This window comes from Zingiber officinale, chromosome 5B (genome assembly GCF_018446385.1).
Source record: "Zingiber officinale cultivar Zhangliang chromosome 5B, Zo_v1.1, whole genome shotgun sequence".
Taxonomy (NCBI): Eukaryota; Viridiplantae; Streptophyta; class Magnoliopsida; order Zingiberales; family Zingiberaceae; genus Zingiber; species Zingiber officinale.
In genome coordinates, this window is record NC_055995.1 from 129,293,727 (window position 1) to 129,321,725 (window position 27,999).

General features: G+C 35.5%; 1 protein-coding gene and 1 pseudogene across 2 annotated transcripts; both read right to left on the reverse strand.

Annotated features, from left to right (window-relative positions):
* Positions 1 to 213: 213 nt before the first annotated feature.
* On the reverse strand, positions 214 to 25,409 carry LOC121985977. Of its 2 annotated transcripts, XM_042539726.1 has the most exons (8): positions 24,943 to 25,409; positions 18,800 to 18,886; positions 13,779 to 13,865; positions 10,649 to 10,762; positions 5,845 to 5,973; positions 2,317 to 2,379; positions 1,399 to 1,517; positions 214 to 1,329 (listed from the first exon to the last, which is right to left on the reverse strand). In XM_042539726.1, the coding sequence occupies exons 2-8, from the start codon at positions 18,836 to 18,838 to the stop codon at positions 768 to 770; spliced, it is 1,113 nt and encodes a 370-aa protein (XP_042395660.1). In that variant the 5' UTR covers positions 18,839 to 18,886; positions 24,943 to 25,409; the 3' UTR covers positions 214 to 767. The 2 variants fall into 2 exon arrangements, with proteins under 2 accessions (XP_042395660.1, XP_042395661.1); XM_042539727.1 differs by lacking the exon at positions 18,800 to 18,886 and having other exon boundaries at positions 24,943 to 25,408.
* Positions 24,946 to 25,391, reverse strand: LOC121987047 (annotated as a pseudogene).
* Positions 25,410 to 27,999: the final 2,590 nt, after the last annotated feature.

Genomic DNA, 27,999 nt, shown 5'->3' on the forward strand with positions numbered 1-27,999 from the left:
CGTACACTAATTACACTCAATCTTCGTACAATCTTACATACACGTTGCCTTGGTATTGGATGCCTTTCTAAACACAAAAACACACAATAAGATAGATTAACTACATGTCTCAGAAACAGTATGTTCAAGAGACACCGAGAGGAAAATTGTCAAGCAAAATTGTAATCCCATTTTAAACCTGTTGTATATTTGAAACCAAAAAAAATCCATGGCTACTACTAACACAGTACTCCATCGACTCATTTTCTTGTGTCAAACAAGCGTTGGAAGTGATAGAAGAAATCGCTCGCTCGCTCTCTCTCTCTAGACACGTTCATAGCACTTGTACATGTACGGACACTTTGGATGACGTGTATCAATATGCCACAATACAACTAGAACAATAAAAAGTCCGTGATGCTTTTATCATCCAATAGATGACTTTCTGGTAGAGCTGATATGAGCCAATTTTAAAACAAGAAAGGAGCAATGAGGAAAAAAAAAAATAATGTGACTCAAGTAAATCTAACAGGGGAGGCTGTTCCAATGGTCCTTGAACATATGTAGACTGCGATGCTTTTGATTGTCTTCCACTGAGGCAAATATGGATCCTATATCTGTTGTTTTAGTCACACTGCTTTTATCATTGGAATAACTCACACCTGATGCAGAGCCTTGGCCTCCAACAACTGATGTGGACGGATGGTTCAGCTGACCAAAACTTTGGCTATTCATTGGAAAACCACCTTGATTGTTTAGGTTCGAGATCAAATTCACATTTTGTGCCTTTAACTGCACAATAGATGTGTTGGTGGAAAATCAGGTCCAGAAATTCCATAACTCTGATTTGGTGCATTTACAGATACTAAGCTGCTTGCTGAATTACTTGATCTCGGAGGCCAATTGGCAAAGGGATTCAAATCATCAAAAGAACTATTTGAAGTCCCCATGGCATTCTGATTTTCATTCACACCCAGATGTACACCAAACCCGGAATGTGACTTGGAAGGAGGCCATTCAACATTAACAGGGGTGCATGTAGGAGAAGTCTGTTGGCTAGACGCTGCAGTAATAGACCTCAAAGGAATATCAGTGATAGGTGCCTGCTGCAAGATTGGTACTGCCCTTTCAGGTTGATGGCTGGCCTCCACAGGAAGTGATGTGTTTCCAGTCTTCTTAACTGTTGGACCCCAGTCTTCACCCCATGATGGCTTACTCTTGGTCGATGAGTTTTGTTCAGTTAGTTTTGGCAATAGTTCAGTCTTCATCTCATTAGCTGACGTAGCAGACAATTTAACATCTGGAGATCCAGAATAAGTCACTCTGACACCCAGTTTCTCTTCTATCGTTCTGAAAAAGGTTAACTTGTCAATTACTTTCATACTAGATATGAGGAAAAAGATAGCTAGCATTATGCACCTTAGGATATCCTTAACGAAGAGCATGTACTTGGCAAATTGCTGAACATTCAGTTGCTGAGAAGCAAGCAATGGGAAAAGCAGCGGGAGCACATGCTCAACAGCAAACTCTCTTCCATACTACATAGTGGGGGATAAAGAAGTCAAACCCATGATTCTTAGCTCAGTAAAGAACAGAAAAGAAGGCAGACAACAATGGAAAACCTAGTGTTCAGCACAAATAAACAAGCAATTTTTATGGAAAAGAAATTTCTTCAAAACCATTTTTGCTGAAGTATTTATGTGAAACAAATGAACATTAAACATAAAATGGAAACAATTCAAAGTAATATGAAATATAAACTGAAAAAGTACATCTAAGAAAACAAATTCAGCTCTGTGTACTTGTTTATAAATAGAATTTGCCACTCCAAGTGTGCACATAAGAGTTGGTGCTGAGTGGTCCATAGTAGTATCGTTGAAGTGTTTGCATGATATCTAAAACTGCAGGTTTGTCAAGTGTTGAAACCAAATCTCCCAAGCAACGCAAAGCATTTACTCTCACCTTTAATTAGAAAAAAGATGAAATGTAAACTCCCTAGAAAGCTAAGCTGAGAATAACCTTTATCATTCCTATTATTGTAAAGCAAGGCACACAACAGAATCACATGTAAAACATTTACTTTGGTTATGCTCATGTCAGTCAATGAAAATTTGAAATTCAGGAGCAATCCTAAACTTTCAGCGATGCATGGTATAGAACAAATTGGTGCCAGAACCAGCACAAAAATCTAATGTGCATGTATTTGGGACAAATAACTAGGTAAACAATTATGCAGCTGATATAGACCAGTATCGTGCCAAACTTGTCCAAAGAAGGAAATGACTGCTACCACATGCCCCAAGGATAGAAACAGTTGGCTATAAATTTTTTACTTACAGAAGCAACTGTTGTTTTCAGAGCCGAACTGTGAACACGAGACACCATGGTTTGTTTCACTAACTGTGAAAGAAAACACAGAAACAAGCAGCTATATTACAACAACAGGGGAAATGGAATAATCAACAAAGTATAGACAACTAGCCAAATATAAATCAGTTTATCATGCAAAGGATCTATAAATCTTTCAACTGAAATAAAGTGAAGTAAATTATAACTGCAGAACATGTAGGTCCCACTACAATACATTGAAACATGGTGATAGTCATCATTATTGATTATCTATATTAGTGTGTATATTATAAACAAGTTGCTAGAAGTAGAAATGACAGAAGCCGATTCAATTGGCATATTTTGGCTAACAAGTGCTGTTTTATCAACTCTAACGAAGAGAGGATAGAAGTATTACCTAGTTTGCAATGATAGCCAATGTAAGCGGGATAGGAAAATAAGATGTGGGTGTTATAGGGCAGCAAAAAATTATATATTGATGACTAATGATAAAGGGAGAAGAAAGAAGAAAATTATTTATCAAGAAAATGAAAAATAGAAACAGTTTCATAAATTTTGAGATTAACCTATAACCTCACAGGTTCTGGTAATATTTATCTTCAAAATTATAGCATGGACAGTTTGGTTAGGCAAACAAAATAAGCTAGCCATTGACTACAACACTCTTTATCTTAGAGACCAGTAATATTGTCATTTTCTACCAACATTTTCCCTTCTTTGTCTTCTACACTTACTGTAAGAAAAGAGAATCCTAGGTAATGCACATTAGCTATTCGGCATATGGAATTTTAATTTCAAGTCTTATTTAATATATTTTTTCACATGTGCTTTATTGTTTGTTATATCTGGTGCAAATCTAAATTGTTTGTTATTGTCAGATTTATCAAAGTTAATACACCTCGTTAACTTTAATTACTTGAATAGAGTATAGTATGTTCTCTCTGTTAGGTATCAGAGTGGATCCTCTCCTGGGCAAGGGTTTCCTTCCAAATCCCATAGTTGGAATCGCCACAGCATTGGCAAACCATGCCTTGGCTCATCCTCAATGCGACTCCTGCAAATAGCCTCTCATTGTTGTGCCGACTCTTTTCTTTTCTACAGTTGCTCATGGCTTCACATTGATTGCCAGAGGCTGTCTGACAACACAGTTCTCATCGCAATGCAGCCCATTGCAACTGCTTGCGTTCACAGATCTGCAACCCTGTGAGGCAGTCCATTGCTTCCCTGTTGCTCTTCTTCAACACTAACCATGACTGCCTCGAAATTGCAGCAGAACTTCCACTCTTTTCTCACCTGCAGAAGGATTGTGGTGCCCAACACAACCACCACCTTATTACCAGTAATTTTTTTTCATCATGGCACTGGTGAAAGTCCAAATTTGACAGTTGAAATCCACCCTTATCTGTGCAATAGAAAGTTCTCTTGGTCGAAGATGTGCAGCAAATGTGGGATTTAGGCAATCATGGCCAAGCAATAGTGCACCATTCTCCCATCATAACCCTGATTAGAACTGAGCTAGGTCAACCCAGCAGCCATAAAAAGAGAATATATATATATATATAGGAGATGAGAATAAAAGGAATCTATAGGAGTAGTTACAAAAGGTCAATCAAAAGAAATAGAAAAGGGAGGACAGTAGGAAATAGTGAAAGAGAGAATGTATAAAATAAGAGGGACCAAGTTTTTTAAAAAAGACAATTATAGTATTTATTTTCACAAACTACATCTCAAGTCTTCCTCTCCCCTCTTGTTCAACTTGAGTTAATATACAGATAAAATCTTTATTTTTCCATCACTTTCCATCCATCATTCATCATCCATCATCCATCTCTTGATAAATTGTCTACATACTAAGATGAGATTAATTATTGTTTCTTTCAATATCACTCTTCTCTCAGGATTGATGTCTCTCTTAACATCTTCTCCCACTCCCAAAATAATCAAAATTCAAATCTCCTCTCAGAATTTCTACTTTCATAGAGTAGATGTTAGAACACTGAGCTCACTTGTCTAAACCACTATTGCATTCTTTTTGTTGGTCATAACTTCAAAAGACATATCATCTCTCAGAGTAATGTCAGAATTTACTTGATCTCCCTTGAATTATTTACTCACCACAAAAGTAGAATTAATAACTTTAAAACAGTCCACATGCTGTTTCATTAAGTAGAAATAAAAACCTTAACAACAGTTCACATGCTGTTTCTCTTTGTTAACAAACTTCAGAATTACCTTCAGTTTGTGAGGGAGTTGGAGAAGATTATACTAAAGATTCAAGATCAAGAAGACTTTACTCATTTGAAGATCAGATCAGCTCATACTTAAAATCAATTCCAGCCATTAATTCTTTAAAGATCAAACCATCATGCCGCGTGACCAAAAATTTATCTACTGTTGTACCAATATTGCATATTCATCTTCATCAAGCATCTTAGTCAGCTCCTTTTTTTCCTCTTTGTTAAATCTTTTCTATTTTACATAACAAGTTACACAGATCAATATATGCTCAATTTGAGAGAATGTCAGAGTTGAAAGAATTAATAGTAAGATGTATAATGGTCAGGGCCACATGGGATATTATAAATTTATAATATTAGGTGTTATGAAAGACTAGTAAATATGATAGTGTTCTCTAATATACATGCAAATAATCCAATAATTTCCTTCTCAAATGTTATGAATGATCTTGGCTCATGATTCAAAAAAGAGTTATCCCTCCAACTCTCAAGTAAATCGTCCTGGCGACTATAGATCTCTATCTCAAATTCTCAATATTCTAAACCTTGTGAATAACCGTAATTCATCCAAATCAACAGCATAACTAGAGACAGTGAGATTACTAGCAAAAGATTTTTACCAAGTAAAAAACAGTTGGTGTGACTACCACCATCGAAGAGGAGGAAAAAAAAAAATCAAATGCCAACAATTTTATTGCCAAAATTATAGAATAAATTGAGCCAAAAGCAGGGCTGAAGTTTTCAACAAAAGGTTAACAATTTAGACAAGTTATATTGCCCTATTGCAATGATATACCAATAAAAGCATGACTTAGTTTTGCCAGATACAATAGTAGGGCATCGTTGATAAAGTACTTGATTACAGAAGAAAGTTATCACTGCTATTAATGAAGATGTTAAAATCAAAAGGTCACAATTCAATCAAACTTCAATATAGATCCATGAGAAGAAAAAGAAACTAGACTAATCACAATATTTCACAAAAAAATATAGCTGCATTCAGGTTTCATTTGTGCTTGTTTGCCTAAGATTTTTGAATCATTGAAAATTTTTTACCATCCGCCTTAATTGAATCTATAAATTCAAGTTCAATATTTGTCATACATTTTTAACAAATTGGAAAAAAAAAATTGATGTGGGAGACAGGACGATCCACTAATAATGCTTCATAAAAGATTTAATACTTGCAAATGCATCTCAAGTATCATGACCTTCAAACTCGTCACTTTTATAAAAAAAGTTAACATTGTTTGTGCCTATGAAAGATAAGGATTTAGACCTGCACATCAAGTTGCCTTAACAAGGGAACAGTCCTCTGCAAAACCTCTTCTTGTATACAGGGATCACTATCATCAAAAGCTCGAACAAAGAAGGGAAGTACGTGAGGTATCAAGTCTTGTTGGCTGACCTGGAAAAGTGCATTCAGTGTGAGGCAATGTTTTGTAACTGCAAAGTACATAAAAGCAGACTGATTCACCAATCATATAGCAGAATAGCAATAGCACTAGCACGTCAAAAAATCATCAATTACCATGCTCTATAGAGATTCTAATTAAAGGAAACTACATAACAAAAATCTGCAAACCATCATCTAAAAGTAAAATTTGCATTTCAGCAGAAAAGATTACTTATGAACAATAACAGGCCCTCAAATAAAATTACAAAAAAAAAAATGAAGCATAGTGGCTATTTAAATTTACCAATATCTTCAAACAAGGTGAGTATACAAAGTAAAGTAAAAAAAAAAGGTAGATATAGCTGATCTAACAACTATGTCTAATACCTTGGAGCAAGCAGAAAGGGCAAGAGGAGAGCTGGAAGAAGCTCAAAACGAACTCTTAGCCGGCAATGGAACATCTAGTGATTATGGGTCTTTGAGAAAGAAGGCCACACTCCTTGCGGAGGCGGAGAAGATGTTCTACAAACAAAGAGCCAAGAGTGAGAACTTAAAGAAAAGTGACAAGTGTACCAAGTTGTTCCATGACCTAGTGAAGCACAACAATAAGAGGAATGTCATCTTAACACTCACGAAACAGTCTAGGAACAAACCTCAAGTTTGGAAGATGTTGCTAATAAATTTGTGGGGGTATTTCCAAGGATTATTTGGCAAAAGGAGACATGTACGTCGCTGAACAGTAGCTCCATCACCGGCTGGAAATTGTCGAAGGAACAATGGACAGGTTGATTGTACTAGTTACTTATTGGGAGTGATAAGGCTCCTAAACGCGACGGATATAATACAAAGTTCTTTCCTTCGGCATGAGACACGGTTGGGGGAGATGTGGTGGCGGCGGTCCAGGAGTTCTTCCATCATGGTAGACTTCTCAAGCAATGAAACCATACTTTGATCATTTTAGTACCCAAATCTTATCACTCTTCAAAAGTTGCTGATTTCCGACCAATTTCATGTTGTACAGTCTTCTATAAAATCATCTCAAAGGTATTGGCAGATCGACTAGCAAAGGTTGTGGATAGTTTGTTAAATCTGGCACAAGTGGCATTTGTTCAGGATCGATTCATTGGAGAGAACATCAACCTTGCCCAAGAATTATTGAGGAAGTATGCTCGCAAGAGGATATCTCCAAGATGTATGATCAAAGTGAATTTAAAGAAGGAATTCGGCAATGTTGATTGGAGCTTTCTTATGTCGGCACTAGTTGGTTATGGTTTTCCCAACAATTCCAAGGATGGATTCAAGAATGCATCTCCACGGTCACGTACTCAGTAAGCATCAATGGAAGTATACATGGATTTTTTGGAGGAAGAAGAGGATTGATGCAAGGGGATCCCTTATCCCCTCTATTATTCGGCCTAGTCTTGGAGGTCTTCTCAAGGACGTTGAACGAGGAATTGCGGCTACCCTGGCTTCATTTTCATCCTAAGTGTAAGGAGGTACAACTCGCTCACTTGGCATATGCGGATGATCCTTGATGTTCACATGAGCGAATACCTCTACCATCACGATATTGGAGGATGTACTAGAAGATTTTAGCAACAAGGCAGACTGCGGGCCAACCCATTGATGTCTAACATCTATATGGCCAGCGTGGATGAACAAACTTGGCAAAGAATTCTGCACATAACTAGTTTTCAACAAGGGGAGTTCCATTTTGGTGTCTTGGTATTCCTCTAGCCATGGAGAGGTTACGTATTGCGAATTATGGCTCTTGGAGCAGTATCAAAGAAGGCGGCGTCTTGGCCAAAACATATATTATCATACGCTGGAAGATTGGAGTTGGTAAGATCGGTATTACAAGGTGTGGAGTGCTATTGGCTATCTATACTTCCAATGCCAAGTGGTGTAATTGACAAATTATATGGTCTTTGCCTGTCTTTCATGTGGTCCACCGAAAGATGAAAGGCGGCTATGGGCTTCGGGATCTACGAACGCTATGGAACATCAAAAGTCAAATTGACTCGTTATGGGTAAGATGGGTGCCACACTACTAGTGCAGATTTTTGGCGATGGCGTGGTAACGCATCATATTCTCCATTGACGAAGAGGTTATCACATATTAGAGATGATCTATTGTGAAGATTGGGGAGACAAGGTGATGTGAACATGAAGTTAATTGATTGGTTTGCAGAGGAAAAGAAAGGGGTGGCTAATGCGTACGAACTGTTCAAACTGTGCACGGTGGAGGTGTTTTGGACGCCAGTTGTGTGGAGGGCTAGATTGATGTCTAAGCATCATTTTACTTGGTGGTTACTTGGTCATGGACGGTTGAGGACAGCGAACACAATGACTTATGAGGCTTACAAAATATGTTTCTTATGCAAACAACAAGATGAGTCCAACAGTCACATATATTTTCGCTGCTCGATCACAAGGGAACTGTGGGATAATTAAGGTGAGGTGTTGGTTGGGATTTCGACATCGAATCAATGTTGTTCAACGGCTATTCAGGGCCCTTCAAAGGTGGTATCGAAGCAATGGTAAGCTACGAAGGCACTACTTAGAGGTATCTTGCATGGTTTACCTCTTGTGGCAAGCACGGAACAAAAACCAGTTTGAAGGGGAAGCACCGTGTGTAGCAGTGCTGTTCCGGAAAATTCAAATTCAGATATGTCGATTTGTAGATGTTTAGAGTTGGTACTTGTTATGATGTGTTTAAGTTGTGTGGTGTAATATGCCTCCTTGTGTGGTTATGTTTGGCCGCAAGGGGTATGATGTTTGTGGGTCATGTGATGTGTGTGGTGAATGATGTCTCCTTGTGTGACTAGGTTTGCCGCGAGGGGTTATGATGTTTGTGGTTTTGTGGGTCATGTGATGACCTTGCGTGGTTGTGCTAGCCCGCAAAGGTTATGATGTTTATGTGGTTTAGTGGTCATGTCTCCTTGTGTGAATTGTTTGCCCGCAAGGTTTACAGACACTTCTGTTTTTGATTGGTAGACGTCTAGAGTCTGTATTAGTTTGATCATTGGGATCCACAACAAAAAAAAAACTTGTTTTATTTTTTAAAAGTAATCATGTGCTATGAAAGAAAAAAGCAGCAATATCTAAGCTTACACGAAGCTCTATTTGTTTACAAATTAATGCAAAGGGAACTTGGCATTTTGTTCTTTCAAGACATTTTTTCACTTTAAAACTGCTAGATGATAGCTTAACGCAACGGTAAAGAACTACATGAATATGATAAAAAAAACTCATGCATTAATCTGCAACGAAACCCTGAAAATAACTACAAGAGTTAATATCATGAAGGACAATCAAGGAGTAACACCAACGATTGAAATATCGTTCCGTGCCGGGCGACACAAACGGTTTTTACCATTCCACTTGGAGAGCGAAACCGACACAGTAAACTCGCCAATTTCGTGTGCGTCAGCCGTGCGTCATGTGACAGAAGCTTCCCGGAAGCATCCCATAATGCTTCCGGCACCGAAAGCGTCCCGCGACACTTCCGGCGCAGGAAGCGTCCATGGGTGATGTCACGAGTGATATCACTGTGCAAAATTAAAATTGTTATTTATTTAATTTAAATAATTCTCAACTAAGTGTGATATTTCGAAGAGACTTTCATAAATCCTAATTAAATTATTCCAATAAAATATATAAAACATATATTTAAAATTTAAAAAAAATTATTAATTTTACTAATTGATATTCTGAAATTGTTTTTACGGTTATTAATTCCATTTAAAATTTCTAAAAATTTATAATAAATCAAATTTATATTCTGATATTTTTTTAATTATTTTATCTTTATTTACTTTTTAATGTTTAATTGATATTATGATATATTATGTAAATTAATAATTAATTAAATGAATAAATAGTTAATTTATATAATTATTATATATAAAATAGCATCTTTGTATTAATTTATATAATTATGATTATTTAATCTGAGCGTTGGAAAACTATAGAGTTGACCTAAGCAGAATATTATGAGAATCAATGTTTCCATCTAATTCATAGCACTCTTTTTGGTATTATTAAGGTAACATAGTATGATGTATCAATTTTAATTCGAGTCATTGATAGATCAATTTTCTTTAAAAAAATTATATTTAATTATTTTTCTAACAATATTAAGTTGTTTAATAATGAAGAACTTCTATAAAATCAATATACAACATATTTTTAAATTATATACAATAAATATATTTATCTAATAATTACTATATATAAATAAAAAATATCAAAATCATATCAGTATGACACAATACGATACCGAAACTGTATCATTCTGGTATAGAACTGAAACCTCGGCAGGGGTCGAGATTTTAAACTTTGAGTAACGCAGTTGATTGTTTACAAGGATCTGAAAAGCTGATGTGCCATTCAAATTCTATGTATAAAGAAAACATGAGTGACAAGGCTATCACACTATCATATGAAGTGCAATACAAAGTTTAAATGTTTTAGCAATCATCAAAACCATCACTTGATGCCAAACATGCTTTATAGATTCAACTGGACATTTGAAAATATATATCATTCAGCATATGTAAAATATTCTTTACCATTGCCTAGAAAAATTATCAAAAACAAAAGAAATATGAAAGTTTGTATCACAGAGTAGAAGTAGAATTATGGCCTATATCTACAGAATTTAAGAGTTACCAAATTGATTTACCTTGTGAATAATAAGCTCTGCATTCTTTACAAGTAAAAGAAGTGTTTCTCCTGATGCATAACTTAGAATTGGAACAAGTGCAGGCAAAGTTGAATGCTCAAAATCATTTTTTTCCTGCAAGAAGAACAGTTAGCATGCTTTTATTCTGCTTAAATAGAGTATATTTCAAATGGATGATAAAGATCACACGTGAAACGCCACTAAAACACCAAATAATAAGTTTTCTAAAATTATTAGTCACTTGCTGAGATACATAGTTATTTATCTAGAATTCACCTGCCCATATCTTGCCATTCTGTAATGGCAGCAAGTGAAGAGCAATGGATGCGCATAACGAGGGATTCAATGCAATGAGTGACAAATAACAAAAACACAGCTACAAGTAAAATAAGCAAATCAAACATTGAAGTTGGGTACTACAGTCTAACTGGGAAGTTCCAATTCGTTATTTTTATGCTTATACCTATGTTCCTAAAAAAATCAAGTCAATGACCTTTGTTTAAATGATTTTGATGTCTCTTACCATTTCTTAATCTTTTCTAAAAAGGAGCATTTTATATGCTAGGTTTTTTTTTTCCTGTGCTTATCTAGAAACCTCTAGTTTAACAACACCAAAAACCACGAATATGCAAAATATTTTAATCAACTGCCACAGAAAAAGACAAGTTCAAAGGAATCATTGGATTGCTCCTCCAGTTAATACACAACTTACAAAATAATTCCTTATGACCATAGTGCCAGTTATGGTTGCAATGTACTCGTAAGATCCAAAAATGAGGCGATCCATTCAAATATTCTTCAATTGCTCATTTAATTTAAAATCCTAACTTTATTTTCTCTAGAATTAATTATTCCCTTTTATTTTTTCAACAATTAATTATTTTCTTTAGAACCAGAAGCCTTTTAATACATGGTTTAAAGTCTTAAGCCATGTCAGCCATCATTGTCAAAAATATCATTCTGCTCCTGAACCGCGATGTGTAGTAGAGCTGGCACAACAATCTCTTTGGCATCCTTGTGATCCCTCCTCCTCCTGTTAGCAAGGAGATCTCTCACAATTACTGTCACCATTCTCCTTGAGAGGAGAATTGTTGTCCAGAATCACTGTCAACACTGTGGTTTTCTCGCCATTCTGATCTCTGATTCTTCTGTTCTAGTGATCTATTCAGGCTCCTAAGATGCACTCCACGTAAGCTCCTTCTCACATTAGAGTCAACAATCTGGTGTCAGTAACTCCAATGAGAAGAAAGAAAAAGTGCTTACCTAGATTTTAGAGCCTTCCTACGTTCATCTTTCTCTTCATTGAGTTCCAACACCAAAATGGCACAAAGTGTCTTGTTCTGGTGAGGGACTGAAACCACAACTCATAAGGAGATTCTAAAGCTTGCTATAATGTTCTTGTCCAGAAGTCTTTAATTATTGCATAGAAAAAAATGAATATGCCAAATATTTTAATCAACTGCCAAAGTAAAAGACAAAATTGAAAGGAGCCTTTGAATTACTCCTGAAGACATAGCACAACATGCAAGATAATTCCTTTATGACCTTATTACTAGTTATTGTTAGGGGTGTAATCGAGCCGAGCCGAGCCGAGCCGAACTCTAGGATGTTTGAGTTTGGCTCGTTTATAATCGAGTCGAGCTCGAGCTTTATTTAACGAATATATTCATGGCTCACGAGCTTATTCGAGCTTTTATCGAGCCTAAACGAGCTTAATAAATATAAATTATAAATTTAAATATTCATTAAAAATTAAATTATATATTTTAAAAAATATATAATATTCTTGTTAAAATTTATAATTTTATTCTAATAAATAAATTTAATATATTTGTCTATGTTTTTCATAAGTAGAGTGTAAATTCAATATCAAAATTATTTTTTTTTTATTTAAAAGTTGATTCATGAGCTTAACGAACATGTTCACGAGCTAACGAGCCGAATATTGTGAAGTTTGAGCTTGGTTGTTTATCTTAACAAGCCTCATTAAACGAGCTCAAACGAGCTTTTATCGAATCGAGCTTCGAATAGCTCACGAGCGGCTTGGCTCATTTACACCCCTAGTTATTGTTACAATGTACTGATAGGATACTAAAAGGAGGTTGATTCAAATAAACCTTCAATTGCTCATTCAATTTAGAAAAGACCTTCCCTTATTTTCTCTACAAAGTGTTATTTTCTATTAATTTATTTAAAATTAGCAACTTCTTGTATGTGTAAAAACAACCATGGATCTTTAAGCTCATTAGTGAAGTAATATAGAATTTGGCATCTGAAGGTAGATTCCTTCAAAGTGTAATAATTCCCATTCCTCTCCATTTACTGACATTCTCCCCTTAGATAGGACTTGGGGTCTTATCATGTATATACTGAGTTTTATACTGTATGTCTGAACAGCATGCTGCCATTCTTCTCTCCCCAAACTATCGCTAATTGTGTCAATGAATACAAGATTTCTCTAGTTGACCTTGCAGGCACAAAGTTGTATTGTCATACAGAAATACAAATCTAAGTTAGTGTATGGCTTCTGGTCAATCACCCTCTTCATAAAGTCTATGAGTAGCTCAAAAATATTTCTAAGAAGAACATCTATGAGTAGCTAATTAGTTACTTCCTAATAATTCAAAGTTAGAACAATTTTGCATATTCAAATATTCTTATATATTGATTGCTAGAAAGCTTCCCGTCTGGTGGACAAAAACTTATATCAATAGGGTAAAATTTAACTTCATAATTAGAAGAGAGATTATCATGTTGCTTGGTAAAGTATATCACCAGAAGGGTAAGCCTACTGAGAAAGCAGGAGTCCTTCAAATGGTATTAGGAAAATTTTGGAAGAATACTACAACAACAACAACAAAAGCCTTACTAGGTGGGGTTGGCTAAATTTTTTTTTGAAAGAATAATAACAAAAAAAGATAGAGAAACATACCAGCTCAATAACACAGATTGTAGAAATAAATAAATAAATAAACACTGCATATATAACTTCGCCAAAATTAGTGAAATTACTAATGAAAATCTGCTCTTACGTAATAAATTGAACAAATAACTTGCTTGTAATGTTTGTTGTAAGATAGGGAATTGTGAAAAGAAAAAGGCAAATAACAAGCATTTGTGTACATTTTACCTGGGAGTCAGCTATTTTAAGAATCATAGGAAGAATCATTGGTTGTATTACCATATTCCGCAGCTCAGCACAAAGTGGTGGAAGAACCTACAAGTAAGAGAAATTATTTAAAAAGTAGGCAATAGAATAACTGTCCATAAAAATAAAGTCTCCATTAACATTATAATCATCCTACTATGGGAGGGGTAATATTCACAGTTCACAAAATATTATGGTTGGCCCCATGAAACCTAGGAATCTAGGGTTGAAAAATTCAGATACCTCTCTGAAATACTAGGGTAAGTCTTCATATACTAAACTTAACTGCTCATAAACATAAAGTCTCCATTAACATTATAATCATCCTACTAGGGGAGGGGTAATATTCACAGTTCACAAAATATTATGGCTGGTCCCATGAAACCTAGGAATCTAGGGTTGAAAAACTCAGATCTCTCTCTAAAATACTAGGGTAAGTCTTCATATACTAAACTTCAACATAGCCCCATTGTTGGAACCTCATTCTTCATTTTTAGGCCAGCTGATGAAAACAATATATCAGGCTCATTTTCCAGCTATCTCATCAGTCATCAACATAATTGGAGGGGTTAATTACAAAACATATCTCAACCTTTATCACAATCAATAAATTTATCATCACCTTTAATTTTAACAAATTTATTCTCATTTCATATCCTATTTAAAACTCCGCCCATGACGACCGGTCATGGTCGGTCCCAAGCCCAGATAAAGGAGGAGGGTTGTATTAGGTTACCTGCCGGGGTTAAAACTATGGCAAATATTCAATGAATGGATCCATTAAAATATTGTGCTAATGCTAGGTTGTTCCCCGGAAAGAGCGCGTTACAGGGTCCGACTGTAACGTCTTGGCAAGGACCGCTATATCTCTAGAACTCTGGTGTAGTGCTAAATATGTAAGAGTTCGCATTACAGGGTATGAGTAAAGACCACTACATCTTCATGAGAACTTGGGTGTAGTGTTCAATAGGCAAGAGTTCTCACATCATAGCAAGTAGGACTAGATTAAACTACCAAATCAAGGTCTTGGGACGACTTAGATGAAATATTACAAAATATTCCATCAAATGAAATGATTTTAATGGGAGGTGCTCTAAATGGGCATGTTGAAGTGAAAAATGAGGAATATGAGAGGGTATATGGGAGTTATGAGTTTGGAACAAGAAATGAAGAAGGGAAAACTATATTAGATTTTGCGATAGCATATGACTTTATATTAACTAATACGTTTTTTAAGAAAAAAGAAGAACACTTAGTCACGTTCAAAAGTGGGAATACTAAATTGCAAAGTCATCCTGGAGAAAGCTTTATAAAGATTTATAAAGATTGCAAAGTCATCCTGGAGAAAGTTTAACTACCCGACATAGGTTAGTAGTGTTGGATATACGCCTTATACGATTCCTAGAATTAAGTGGTAGAAGTTAAAGGATGAGAAGCAAAATATATTTAAGGAGAAAGTAAAAGTACAAGCATTAGGTGAATATACGATGACTCTAATACAACATGGGATAAGATGATATCAAAGTTTAAAATAGTAGCTAAGAGTGTACTCAGTGAGTCAAAGGGACATGCACCACTAAGTAAGGAATCTTGGTAGTAGAATGAGAAAGTACAAGAGAAAGTGAAGGAAAAACAAATAGCTTATAAAGAATTATATATTTGTAAGAACGAGGAAAACTTAAAAAAATATACAATAGCCAAGAAAGAAGCTAAGAAAGTAGTGAGCGAAGTAAAGAATGAAACTTTTAAACGATTATATTAAAAATTGGATACAAAAGAAGAGGAAAGAGATATTTATAGAATAGTTAAAGTGAAAGAAAGAAAAATAAGAGATCTTATCCAAATAAAATAGATTAAAGATGAATGTAATAGGGTATTAGTAAACGATGGAGAAATAAAAGAGGTGGAAGAGGTATTTTCATCAACTTTTTAATGAAGGTTTAAGTGACCAACTTAACTTAAGTAATTTAAGTAGGTCAAATGAGCATAGAAATTTCAATTTTTATCGTAGAATTCAAACTTCAGAAGTAGAATAAACTTTAAATGGGATGCACAATGAAAAAGTCGTTGGACCAGATAATATTCCGATAGAGGTATGGAAGTGCCTAGGGAAATAAGGTATTGAATGACTTACAAAATTATTTAACATGATATTGAAAACGAAAAAAAATATCTTATCAATGTAAGATAAGTACTCTAGTTCCCTTATATAAGAACAGGGGAGATGTACAAAATTATGCAAACTATAGGGGTATCAAACTAATAAATCATATCATGAAACTTTAGGAAAAAGTAATAGAAAGAAGATTAAGGAAGGAGACCACAATGACCGAAAATCAATTTGGGTTCATACCTGGAAGGTCGACAATAAAAGTTATACATCTTCTTAGACAATTAATTGAAAAATATCGAGAGCAAAAACAAGATCTATACATGGTATTCATTGACTTAGAAAAAGCTTATGATAGAGTCCCAAAGAAATTATATGGAGAATTCTAGAAAAGAGAGGTGTTAGCGTAACATATATTGAACTAATTAAGGATATGTACGAGGATGTAACAACCAAAGTAAAGACTTCAGGCGGAGTAACTGAAGCATTTCTAATAAAGATAGGGTTACATCAAGGATCAACTCTAAGTCCATATCTTTTTACACTAATTATAGACGAACTCACTGCACACATTCAAGACACAGTACCATGGTGCATGTTGTTTGTCGATAATATTGTTTTGGTAGATAAAACACGTGAAGGAGTAAATACTAAACTAGAATCTGGACGGAAAACACTAGAAGAGAGAGATTTTAGGCTTAGTAGATTAAAGACAGAATATATAGAATTTAAGTTTAGTAATATTATTACTAATTGTTAAGATAGGAGAAGACGAGTTGCCTGGAACCGAGAGCTTTAAATATTTATGATCATTTTTGCAAAACAATGGAGAGATTGAGAGAGATGTTTTACATAAAATACAAACAGGATGGTTGAAATGGAGGAGAGCACCAAGTGCTTTATGTGATAGTAAAATACCTCTAAAACTTAAAGGAAAGTTCTGTAAAATCGCAGTTAGACCTGCTATGTTATATGGAGTTGAATGTTGGGCTATAACTCGAGCACATGAGCAGAAGATGACAGTTGCAGAGATGAGGATGTTAAGGTGGATGTGTGGACATACAAGGATGGACAAAATAAGAAATGAAAGTAATAAAGAGAAAGTCGAAGTTGCATTTATTGAGGGAAAACTCCGAGAGACACGTTTAAGATAGTACGGACATGCACTTAGACGACCAATAAATGCTTCAGTTAGGCGATATGAAACTATGGCAAACACACATATCAAATGAGGAAGATGACCATAAAAGACTTGGTTAGCAACAATAAAATAAGATAAAATTTATTTAAGTATAGATGATGATATAGAAAGAGATAGAGCGCAATGGCGTAAAAGGATTCATATAGCCGACCCCACCTTGTGGGATAAGGCTTGGTTGTTGTTTGTTATTATTGTTGTTAGAAGGCAGCAACAATCGGTGGCAACAATCAGGCAACACAGTCATATCCTATTTAAACCTCCAACTATTTTATTCCTCATTCATTTACTATTAAATATTTACATAATATCTTAAAATATGACAATTTTATCAAGCCCAATTACCATATAGTAAATGATACTCAGGTAGTTAGGTTTAATATCCTCTTCATATTTAGTTATGACCTAAAAACAAAAAATATACTAAATCAAAGCCTCCTTGATAACATGGCAAACGATTTAGAATCAGATTTTGAGAAGTCATGTAAATATTTAACTGTAATTGGGCAATAAAACTAATAAAGGGATAGAATTGTTAAAGTTTAAATAGGTTAGGATTGATTTGTTAGAAAAAATGAAGAGTGGGAATAGATTTGTTAGAAGTGCAAAGGTTAGGAAATATTTTATAGTTAACCCTAAATAAAAAAATATCACAAAAATCGATGCCCAAAGAAATGGGTATAGTGCTTCCTGCACAATGTAGAATTTGATGTCGTAATCAACTAAGGGGCTAACTTCCGACCAAGAGAAAAATATGGCAACCTGCTGAGTGTGGAAATAACAAAATATGTAGTAGGACAATTGCACACTTGTTAAGGCCTAGGTCCATCATGTTTTCTCTGATATCATATTAAGATCTGAGAGCAGTTTAAAGTTTAAACTAACCCAAAATAGTTAACCATTTAAACAAGTACCGACCACACATACTAGCAATGTGGGACCAAGTAGCTACGAAAAGATTAATAAGATGTCCAATTTTGTCAGAACATACAAAAGTTAGGAATGCAATTACAAGTTCTAAGGATTTCAAAACTGATACTACTAAGATTTTCAGTGCCTTACCTCAGAATAAACCTTTCTAGTTGAAACTTAAGCTTCATGAGAAATAAACAAAATTTCTCAGTTATATCAGTTTAAACTTTTATCTGAATTGCATTTAGCAGTAACATAATCTAAAGGCCAAAAGTCTTAAGCTAAATATGAAAGTTTCTTCCATTAATTCAAGCTCAAAATTTTGAGTTTGAACCATATAGAAAAACTACGTAAGGGAAGTATAAGCATATTGCAGCTTATATCTTCTGTTTCAAATATGTTAGTTTTACAGACGAATTGAAAGTGTACATAATATAATCAAGAGACCTCATTTAACAATTTTAAAATGCTATAAAGGTAAGGCATATCTTGACACATAGTTCACATATATACCCTCCCATAATATAGAAATAAGTGTAAGACCAACAAATTACCATTTCCCAGCCTGACAGACTAAAGTTTGCAAAAATTACCAACTAGGACACAGCACCTAAAATACTGCTGGAATATGTGTACTAAACCAGATATGTACCCCACATGACCTGTCCTCAGAAATTCCAAACCAAAGAACTTCAAGTCAATGGTAAGATTGAGAAATATAATAAAACATACAGTCAACTAATACATACAATTTGAGACAGAAAAGAGAATTATGGTTCAGACCTTGTAGCGCAAAACACGAGAATCAAAATCTTTCCACATATCAAATAAAGCTTTTAGAAATTCTGACTTCTACATATTATCTCTTTCCTGTAAATGCACATTTAGCAATTAACATTATTCCAACCCCTATGAACTCATTCCTGTTTCCTAATATCCAAATAATTAGGTTATCTAAATGTAAAAGAATGAAAAAAAAGCCATCGCACAAGCATGTGATCAAGGAAGCGAAGAGCGCGCAATCAAGTATCATCATGGAAAAAGGAAGATGCATAGCCATAAAACAACATTAAGGATTTTCAAGCATGAAGCTAAATAGAACTAAAGTTTTATATATATACAACATAAGCAGTTTGTCAAACTCATGCTCTTAAGATTCTGTTTATTTGCTGGAAAATAATTCGTTTGTGGAAAAAAAAAACAGCCCAGTGCACGAAGCTCCCGCCATGCGGGGTCCCGAGGCCCTGCTTTTTGCGAGAGGCTATTTTCAGGATTTGAACCCGTAATCTTTTAGGGGGCGTTTGGTTCTTTCCTAAGAATAGGAATCGGAATGGGAATCATTGTAGTGTGGAATGGGAATGGGTATGAGCATGGATATTACTCTTAAAAGTAATGTTTGGTTAGTTGCATATTTTCTATCGGAATAAATCAAAATTTCCTTTTTTACCCTTAAAGGAAAATAAGAGAAAAAATTAGATGAGAGAGAAAGATGAATGAGAGAGAAAAATATGATGAAAGAGAATGATGAGAGAGAAAGTATGATGAGAGAGAAAGTGTGATGAGAGAGAATAAAGAGAGAGAAAGTGTGATGAGAGAGAATGAGAAAAGAGAGTGTGATAGAAGAGAGCATGATGAGAGAAGATGAGAGAGAAAATATAATGTGAGAGAAAGTATGATGGGAGAGGATGAAGAGAGAGAAAATATAATGAGAAAAAAATGAGAAGAGAGAGCATGATGAGAGAGATTGAGGAGAGAGAAAGTATGATGAGAGAGAAAGTGTGATGAGAAAAAAAGAGAACAATGAGTGTGATGGGAGAAATTGAGGAAAGAGAATGTATGATGAGAGAAAAAGTGTGTTGAGGGAAAAAAGAGAAAAGAGAGTGTGATGGTAGAGATTGAGGAGAGAGAAAGTATGATGAGAAAAAAGAAGGAAGAGAGTGCGATGGAAGAGATTGAGGAGAGAGAAAATATGATGAGAGAGAAAGTGTAATGAGAAAAAAGAGGAAAGAGAGTGTGATAGGAGAGATTAAGGAGAGAGAAAGTGTGTGATAAAATGATGAGAGAGAAAATATGATGAGAGAGAACAAGGAGAGAGAAGTGATATGAAAGAAAAATAAATAAATATATTTTGATATTTGATATTAAGGGAGAAAATTTAAGTTTTAGGTCAAGGATATTTTTGGAATAAGGGAATATTTTGATTGATGAAAATAGGGTAATGACTCATTGAAGGGGAGGTACATGGGAATGAGTTATTACCTAATTTCAAGGATTCATTCCCTTATTTGTATTCCTATTCCTATAATCCAAACATTAACAATGGCAATCAATGATTCCCATTCCCATTCCCTACTCTTATTCCCCTAAACCAAACGCCCCCTTAGTCACAAAATAACAACTTTATCGTTGCACCAAGGCTCCCCTTCGTTTGTGGAAAATAAGAAAAAGTAAATGATTTTCTATTGTTTAGACGTGGTACTAAAATCCACTAAAATATTTCTGTGTACGAGGCACAGAGGGAAAAAATATATATTTTCCCCTTATTTAAGTTGGATCAGTTAGGCAAGCCAATCGAGCGGGCTAGTCAGGCTAATCAACTTGCCCCACTTAGACTAACCAACCATGTAAACCAAGCAGCTCGACCAACCTACCTAGACCTTGGCCCACCCAAGTTGACCAACTTGTGTGGACCAACTAGCGCATCCAACCTGACCAACTAGCCTGTTTAGCCCACCCACCCTACCCCCTACCCCCACCTCAGTCCTACCAGCTCACTGGTCTCATCTAACCTTTACTGCCTTTTCTGCGTACCCAGCTGAACCAAATATGATCAAAGGATAAAGTGTATATATATTGGTCAGTTAAGTACATAACAGGCATATAGTTAAAGACCATTTAGAGTTTTGAATCTTATTAAGTAACTAGTCTTTGTCTAGTATCTTATATCCATCTTCATGGCAATTGTTATTGAGACGCTTACAGTTAAAGACCATTCTAGATTGAGCTCTCTTTTGCCCAGCTCCTTTGTTAACAATAAACGCGGGACTCCTATGTCTTGATTCAGATCTTTGTATGGCCTTAAGGGTAAGTAATTGGGAAATATAATATTTGCATTCTTTGTTTGCCCAATTGGTGTATTTTAAATCTTGTGCTTTAATAGTCAAATCTGGATTGATGATGTTTAGTTTACGGTTGATTTTGTCTCGTTCCCAATATTTGGTAGGGTTTTTTCCTATAATGTCTAATTTTTCGAGTCTAGAGATTACTGTGTCTAAATTTTCTTGTGTTTTCAATAAAGTGCATAAGTATGCAGGGTTTAGACAATCCTGGTAATAAGTATCTATGTCTTGATTACAAAAATAATAGGTGACTGAGTTTTCTACTTCTGTGTTCGGGCTTTCATAGCCAAGTATGGTTAGTTTTCCTGAAGATAAACATTCCTTTTGTTTTTACGCTTGCATGAATTTTTAATAGGGCAAGGACATCTTGAGGAGGAGGCTGGGTTGAAAGATTCAGGAGGACGAGAAGGGCTATCACCATGCTTACCTGCACGGACTTATGATGGATAGGCAGAAAGAATGGGAGAAATGACAGGAGTGGAGAGAAAAACAGCATAGTTTTTAGTCAGCAAGAGGGCACCTTTTGGAGAAATGAGAAAATTGAGTCTCAAAATTAGAGGGATATTTTTGTGGGCATAGGGTGTATCCAAAGTTGAGGGAGTAAAAGAGGGGAACCAAAATCACCACAATTGGTGTAAAATCGTAGATGAACGTTTTTAACAAACTTGTGGCAACTTAATTACTGACCATTGAATTAGGTGCTGACAAGAGGGGTATTGGTAGATTTACTCAGAAAAGTAGGTAAGAAAGAGGTGAGCAAATGTTTATCAATAGTAGAGCTTGTAGCACCGCTGTCTAGGAAGGCATGGAGAGTGTAAGGAACTAGGGCGCTAAACACGTGAAAGCGCAGCAGAAAACTTCTTGTTCCTTTCCAGAAGATCCATGCAAAGGGAAATATAAATACATATACTAAGTTTCATGATAGGTATACCTTTGATGCGTGCACTCAAACTCCCGACAGCTTGGATCTCAGCATGATCGCCTCTAGCGGTATCCACACGAACAAGTGTCTCGTCCGTCTCACAAACTCAAGAAGTGGAGAAGAAAACTACCTAAGGTTGTGCTAGCAACCAAGCAAGGTAATTTCGATGGAGAAAGGAAGAGAGGAAGAAGACAATGAACACCTTACAATCAATGGCCAAAATTCCTCCTTTTGTACTCCCATGGAATACCAAAAGTCCATTTGGCTCTTGATCTCCCTTTTGCCTCTTGATCTTCTTCATGAATTGACTTTTAGTCATCTTTCATGAAGAGTCTTTTGGTCAAGTCAAAATTGACCTTTCCTCTTCCCTTTTTGGTCAAGTCAAAATTGACCTTTCCTCTTTCTTGGTGAATTCAAGTTCACCCAATGAGTCTAACTCATTGATTCTCATGAAATTTCGAATTCAATGAAACACCATTTCATTAATTCGAATTGACTCCATGAGTCTAGTTTGAATTGGACTCAATCCAATAATTAGATCCAATTGAGTCTAACTCAATAAGTCCAATTCAGATTAGACTTAATCCAATGATTCATCATATAAACCCATCTCCAAATCTACTTGTTCTTTGTGTATGAACCAATAAATTCTCGTACTGACAATGTATCCAAATCAACATTTAGATACATAAGCAATGAGTGACATCTAACAAGGCATCATTGCTACCCAAGTGACGAGAAAGTCGAGATCCGGCCTAACCTGTCTATGGCTATTATCTTGTATGATTTGGTCCCTCTATCCTTAAAATCTAGATTGATCAATGAGACATAGACTGTGTCATTCTCTTATCAACCTTTATGTTTCTTGATCTCTAAGTAGACACACCTAAACAAATAAGCTCAATATCACATATTGACTCATTTGAGCATGGTCATGCATTATTTTGTCTTACTAATCAAGAGGCCCACAGATATCACTTCCATCATAAAGAAGGGATAGATCTCATCTACATCACTCACATCCCTCCACATAAGTTATTGCATACCCAGTGATCGACTTTATAGTCTACTCTGTTACAGGTGACGTTTTTCGATACTAAAGTATACAACGCCTTATATAGGGAATTGTAGTTACTTCATGTCTAAGGACTATTCATACCAATAGTCACATGAGAATGTTTATGACACTCATATAACAATCCCTGAAACATTCTCATGGCGGGTCATTCACTATATATTCTCTAATATATACCCATGTGTCAACTTGATATCTCATATCCATGACTTGTGAGATTAAATCATCCGTCGACCTACATGCTACCCATGTGTCAACGCATTAATATTATCCTTGCATATTAATGTTTGACTAAGAATAGTTAAGAGTAGTGTTCTATGTATATCTACAATATCTCACTATCAATTCAATCAATTGATATGATATAGAATAGAACCTCCTACTCTAGGACATTATTATACTTATTCATTCGGCACTGAATTGAAATAAATATAATAACCAACTTTGCCTTTTATTAATAATGAAATATGATACAAAAGGAGCCCTTTACAATCATCTCATAATTGCTACTAGGGCAGAGTAAGTTCATAACCTTGGATATTAAGTGTGCATTGCACACGAATATCAATAATGAAGCCAGAATTACAGATGCTGGGTGTTTGATAAATATTAAGTTAGTATCCTCAAGGTCATCGGGAAGGATGAGTCGTTTAACTTTGCTATGATTTAAAGGAGAGGAACAAGTAGTCTGATCACGGAGTTGAGCAATGTCTATTTCTAAGAGATTTAGACAAGTTTCTAAGACTGACACCCCAGTTTCTAAAAGTGAATTCCGAGTACTACCTTTACCAATATGAGTTGGTGGAATAATAACCTAAAAGAGGGCATCTAAACAAAGATTACAACATTGTTTTTTACAAAGCTTACAAGTTCCTCTTTGTAAGAAAGAAGGATAATAACTACACATGAAATAGGAGACATTATCGGTACCTTCTTTTGGAACCATTCATGAGGACAAGCACATTGGTCAGAACGAAGATCTACTAAATTTTGTGGGATAAATTGATGATACATGAAATTGAAATTGTTTATTTCGTTAAGTGTTTCTTCAAAAGTAAAGATTTCTTTAGGTGAGACTGAAGGATCTAAGAAAGAATTGATTAAGGTATAATCAGCTAAAGAGGAGATTTCCTCAATGTCTTCTACTGAGACAATAGAATAGATGGAAGAGTTGTCAAAAACATCAGATTGGACTTCTATTAGGTATTAGTTTGTACAGCCAACTAATCTTGCCTCACGGCTCTATAGATTTTTTCTGTTTGGACAGGTTGATGAAAGATGTCCAGGTTCATTACAAGCAAAGCAAGTGATAGTATTGGCATAAGTTTTTATAGGTTTGAATTTTCTTGCATGCCTTTCTTTGTTTAAGTAAGGTTTCTTTTCTTTACTTTTTCTGACATAATATGTCTTTTTGGATTTTAGCTTTGGTTTTGGTAGGATTATTGATTAGTGTATTTTCGTTTATGTTTTTGTTGTTGTGTTGTTCCATATTGTTGTGGAGTATAAATCTGACTACAAAATCCATATTGTTGATTTTGAAGTTGTTTTTGGATATGAATGTAAGTGCATTTATCTTTTAGTGTGGCCAAAATGTGTTGAATTCTAACTCCTTATCATAGAGTGCTGGTACATGTTACCTGTCCATGATTTATGGATTTCTTTTCTTAAGTCTCCTAGAAGTTTACTAAATAAGCGTTCTCTTAGTGCTGGGGACACCTATCGGATTGCACTCCTACCGTGCAGATTATCATCCCTAGAATTCAATTAATCAAATAAGAAAACTAAAAAACTTCAATAAGAAAATCCATACCATGCCTTTGAGTTACTTAGGGGCGCGGGAAATGTTGTCTAGCTGGCCAAGGGCGTTAGCGACTGAGGCGAAGATCGGCTCAGTCACCATGGCGATCGCGTTCTTACTCTCGTCGAGGACCTGGACGACGTGGAGTACTCCGGGATGGCGGATTCGCACAAGGCGGGCAGCATCTACGCGGACGAGGTCGACGAACGCGTCCTCGGCGGCCTTGGAGAGGCCCGCGCGGGAGCGAGTCTTGGAGAGGGCTCGCTTGTCGAGAAAGGGGCGGAGGCGCGAAGGCGAGCGGAGAAGAGGTGCCAGACGAGACCACGGCCACCGGAGCCGGCCTGGTCTATGAGATCGTAGTCCTGCAGCTGCCGCGGTCCGGTCACTTCTTGCACAGTGGTATGAACGGTCTTCTCGATCACGGCGCCGGTCTTGGCCAGCGCCTGAGTCAGTGTCTTCATGATGTCGTCTTCATGTTCAAAGACATCCTTGCACACCCCCCCCCCCCCCCCCCCCTGGCGCAGATCCAAGATTTTTGATGATTACTCCGGGACCAGGTAATAGTAGGGCTATAACTAAATAGACATTTTGAATAATTTTGATATTCGAAATTGGTTTATTTCGTTCAATATATTAAATAATAAATTTGAATAATTTGTTAAACTGCACGTATTCCGTTGGTTAATGCCGTGAATAATATTTATAAACAGTGCTTATTATACTAATAAAAGTGATTATATTTATCTGTCTTTCATAGTACCATCAAGTGGATGGGGAGGAGTTTTTTACTAAGAATATATATCTATCAAAATTGATTCATATTTTAGTATAATAATTCTGTCATTCTCTAATCAATTGGACATCCAATTGAGATATACAATGAATAATATTCATGAATATCATTTATGGATAATTTTACAAAAATGGTTTATGAACCATATTTGTGTAAATATTATTATTAATAAAACTCATGCTAATTCAACAAAGAAAATTTTAAAATGGATAAATAAATTTTTATTATAAAGTCAATGTAAAATTTAAAATAATTAAATAAATTTAAATTGAGAGTCTAATAATATCTAAACGAATTAAACTTAAGTTAAAATTGATCTAAACTCAAATTTAAAAAATGAAATTTAAATAATTATTTTAAAGATTTAATTCATTTTAAGTTCAACTAGTTGGCTTGAGATTACGTTATTAAATAAGGTTGAATACTTGAGTTGGCTTAACCCGTTTACCGTCTGAGGCAAACGTATTAACGCAAAATCTCTGAAAAACGATTTGCTCTGGAAAATATTCTTAGACGTGCTTCATACGATGGAGAATTCTATTCAACTCTCTTTCTTTATTTTTTTCGATAAAAAAATTTAATTAAAAACAATATTTTTACGGTATGGGCTCCAAGCCCATTAATGTATGCGAAACGAATGAGAGGCCCAAAAGCAAGACGCGGCTGATCTATTCAATTCTGCACAGTGTTCTGGACAGTGATGATACGCTTTAAATTTTCTAATAACCACTTTGCAGAAGCATACGTCAGATAGTTAGATATCCTTAATAAATGACCTGCCCAAGATATCAACCTAATCGAGACAGATAGATACGCATAAACAAAAGGCTTATCATAACGGATGTATCTCCGATGTGGGGCCCCATGTTTGTGGACATCATCGAATCTGCAAGACTCATTCAACGAGTGTGCGTTTCACCCTTCGCCGTCAAGCATGAGAAAATTCAGCAGGCAAAATTAGACCGGGTTGATTGGACCGGACCTGAGTTCTCGTTCTGATTTAAAACTGATTAAATTGGCTCGAGGAAGTAGAATAAAGCAAGTTGTGGCGTTTTTCTTTTCTTTTTAGGGGAAACTGATTGACATTTTTATTTGCGCCGTGAAGGGAAGCAATCGAAATCAAGCGAGTCCTTGTCGATTGAGCAGCGACCTACTTGGTGAAGTTGACCAGTTACCAACCATGGCTTCTCCTCACTAAGGAAAAGAAAGAAAAGATTCCTCTTTCGTTTTCTATGTATCGTTTTCTTTAGTTTCTTTTATTTAATTTGTTTTTGTTTGGAAAGAATAATAAAATTACTATGATTCCGCCCAGAATATGATAGCAGTGCCACGTTAGAGCTCTTTGAAGGCAATCAATTTTTTTTTTCTGTCAATCTTCAAGTCTCCACTAAACCCCTTTTATATAACCTTCATCTTTTCTTTTTGGTAAGTTGATCTATTATCGATTAATTAATTTCTAACCTCCATTAGTCGACTCAATTAAATTCAATCACAAATGAAAATATTATAATTATTGATTCCCTATTTTAAATTGATTGCTTAATTGACTCAGCCACTATTAATAAATTAAATTCGCAGCAATCAAATAACTATAACTTGAATCCTAATAGGACTTTTTTCATTGGTTGGAGCTCCCAAGCGTAAATTGAGTTATACTCTCGCCCCATGTCAACTCTCACAACTCATTATGAAATCTTACCATCACAGTTTGGCTTTATCTTAAGGTTGTTTCTTTGAATGCATCTGAGCCATCAGCTTCTTTATATGTCATTCTTCATGTTCCACCTACCTAGTTCATTCTTCACTGACTATTGTCCTCGTCACTACTAAATGCTCCTCGTATTACGATACTCCTTGATCTAGTGTAATCTTCTTTGATCTCCATTGTTCCTATCTGAAAGTTGGAGAGATGACGCGCTGGATAGATGGATGTGATATTAATCGGGAGTAGACTTTGAATGAAGAAAAGGATGATGAACTAGAACAAAGAAAGGGCTCTAAGTATCTCCCTCCTCTCTACGCACACGAAAAACCAATCCAACAGAATGTTAGGATAAAAACTAAGGAAGGGGTCCTTGGCATAGATCCTCCAATGCTCAAGTCAATATATGCCCGAGCGAAATATGAAAAGGACGAACAGTCAAAATGAGAGTGTGTGCTATAGAGTTGGCTCAGAATGTATTGCGTACCTCGCTAGCAGATAGAATCACCTTTTATAACCTCCGTAGTAATAAGATGAAAAGGAATATTCAGTGTTAGGAGCTGTCAAATAATGG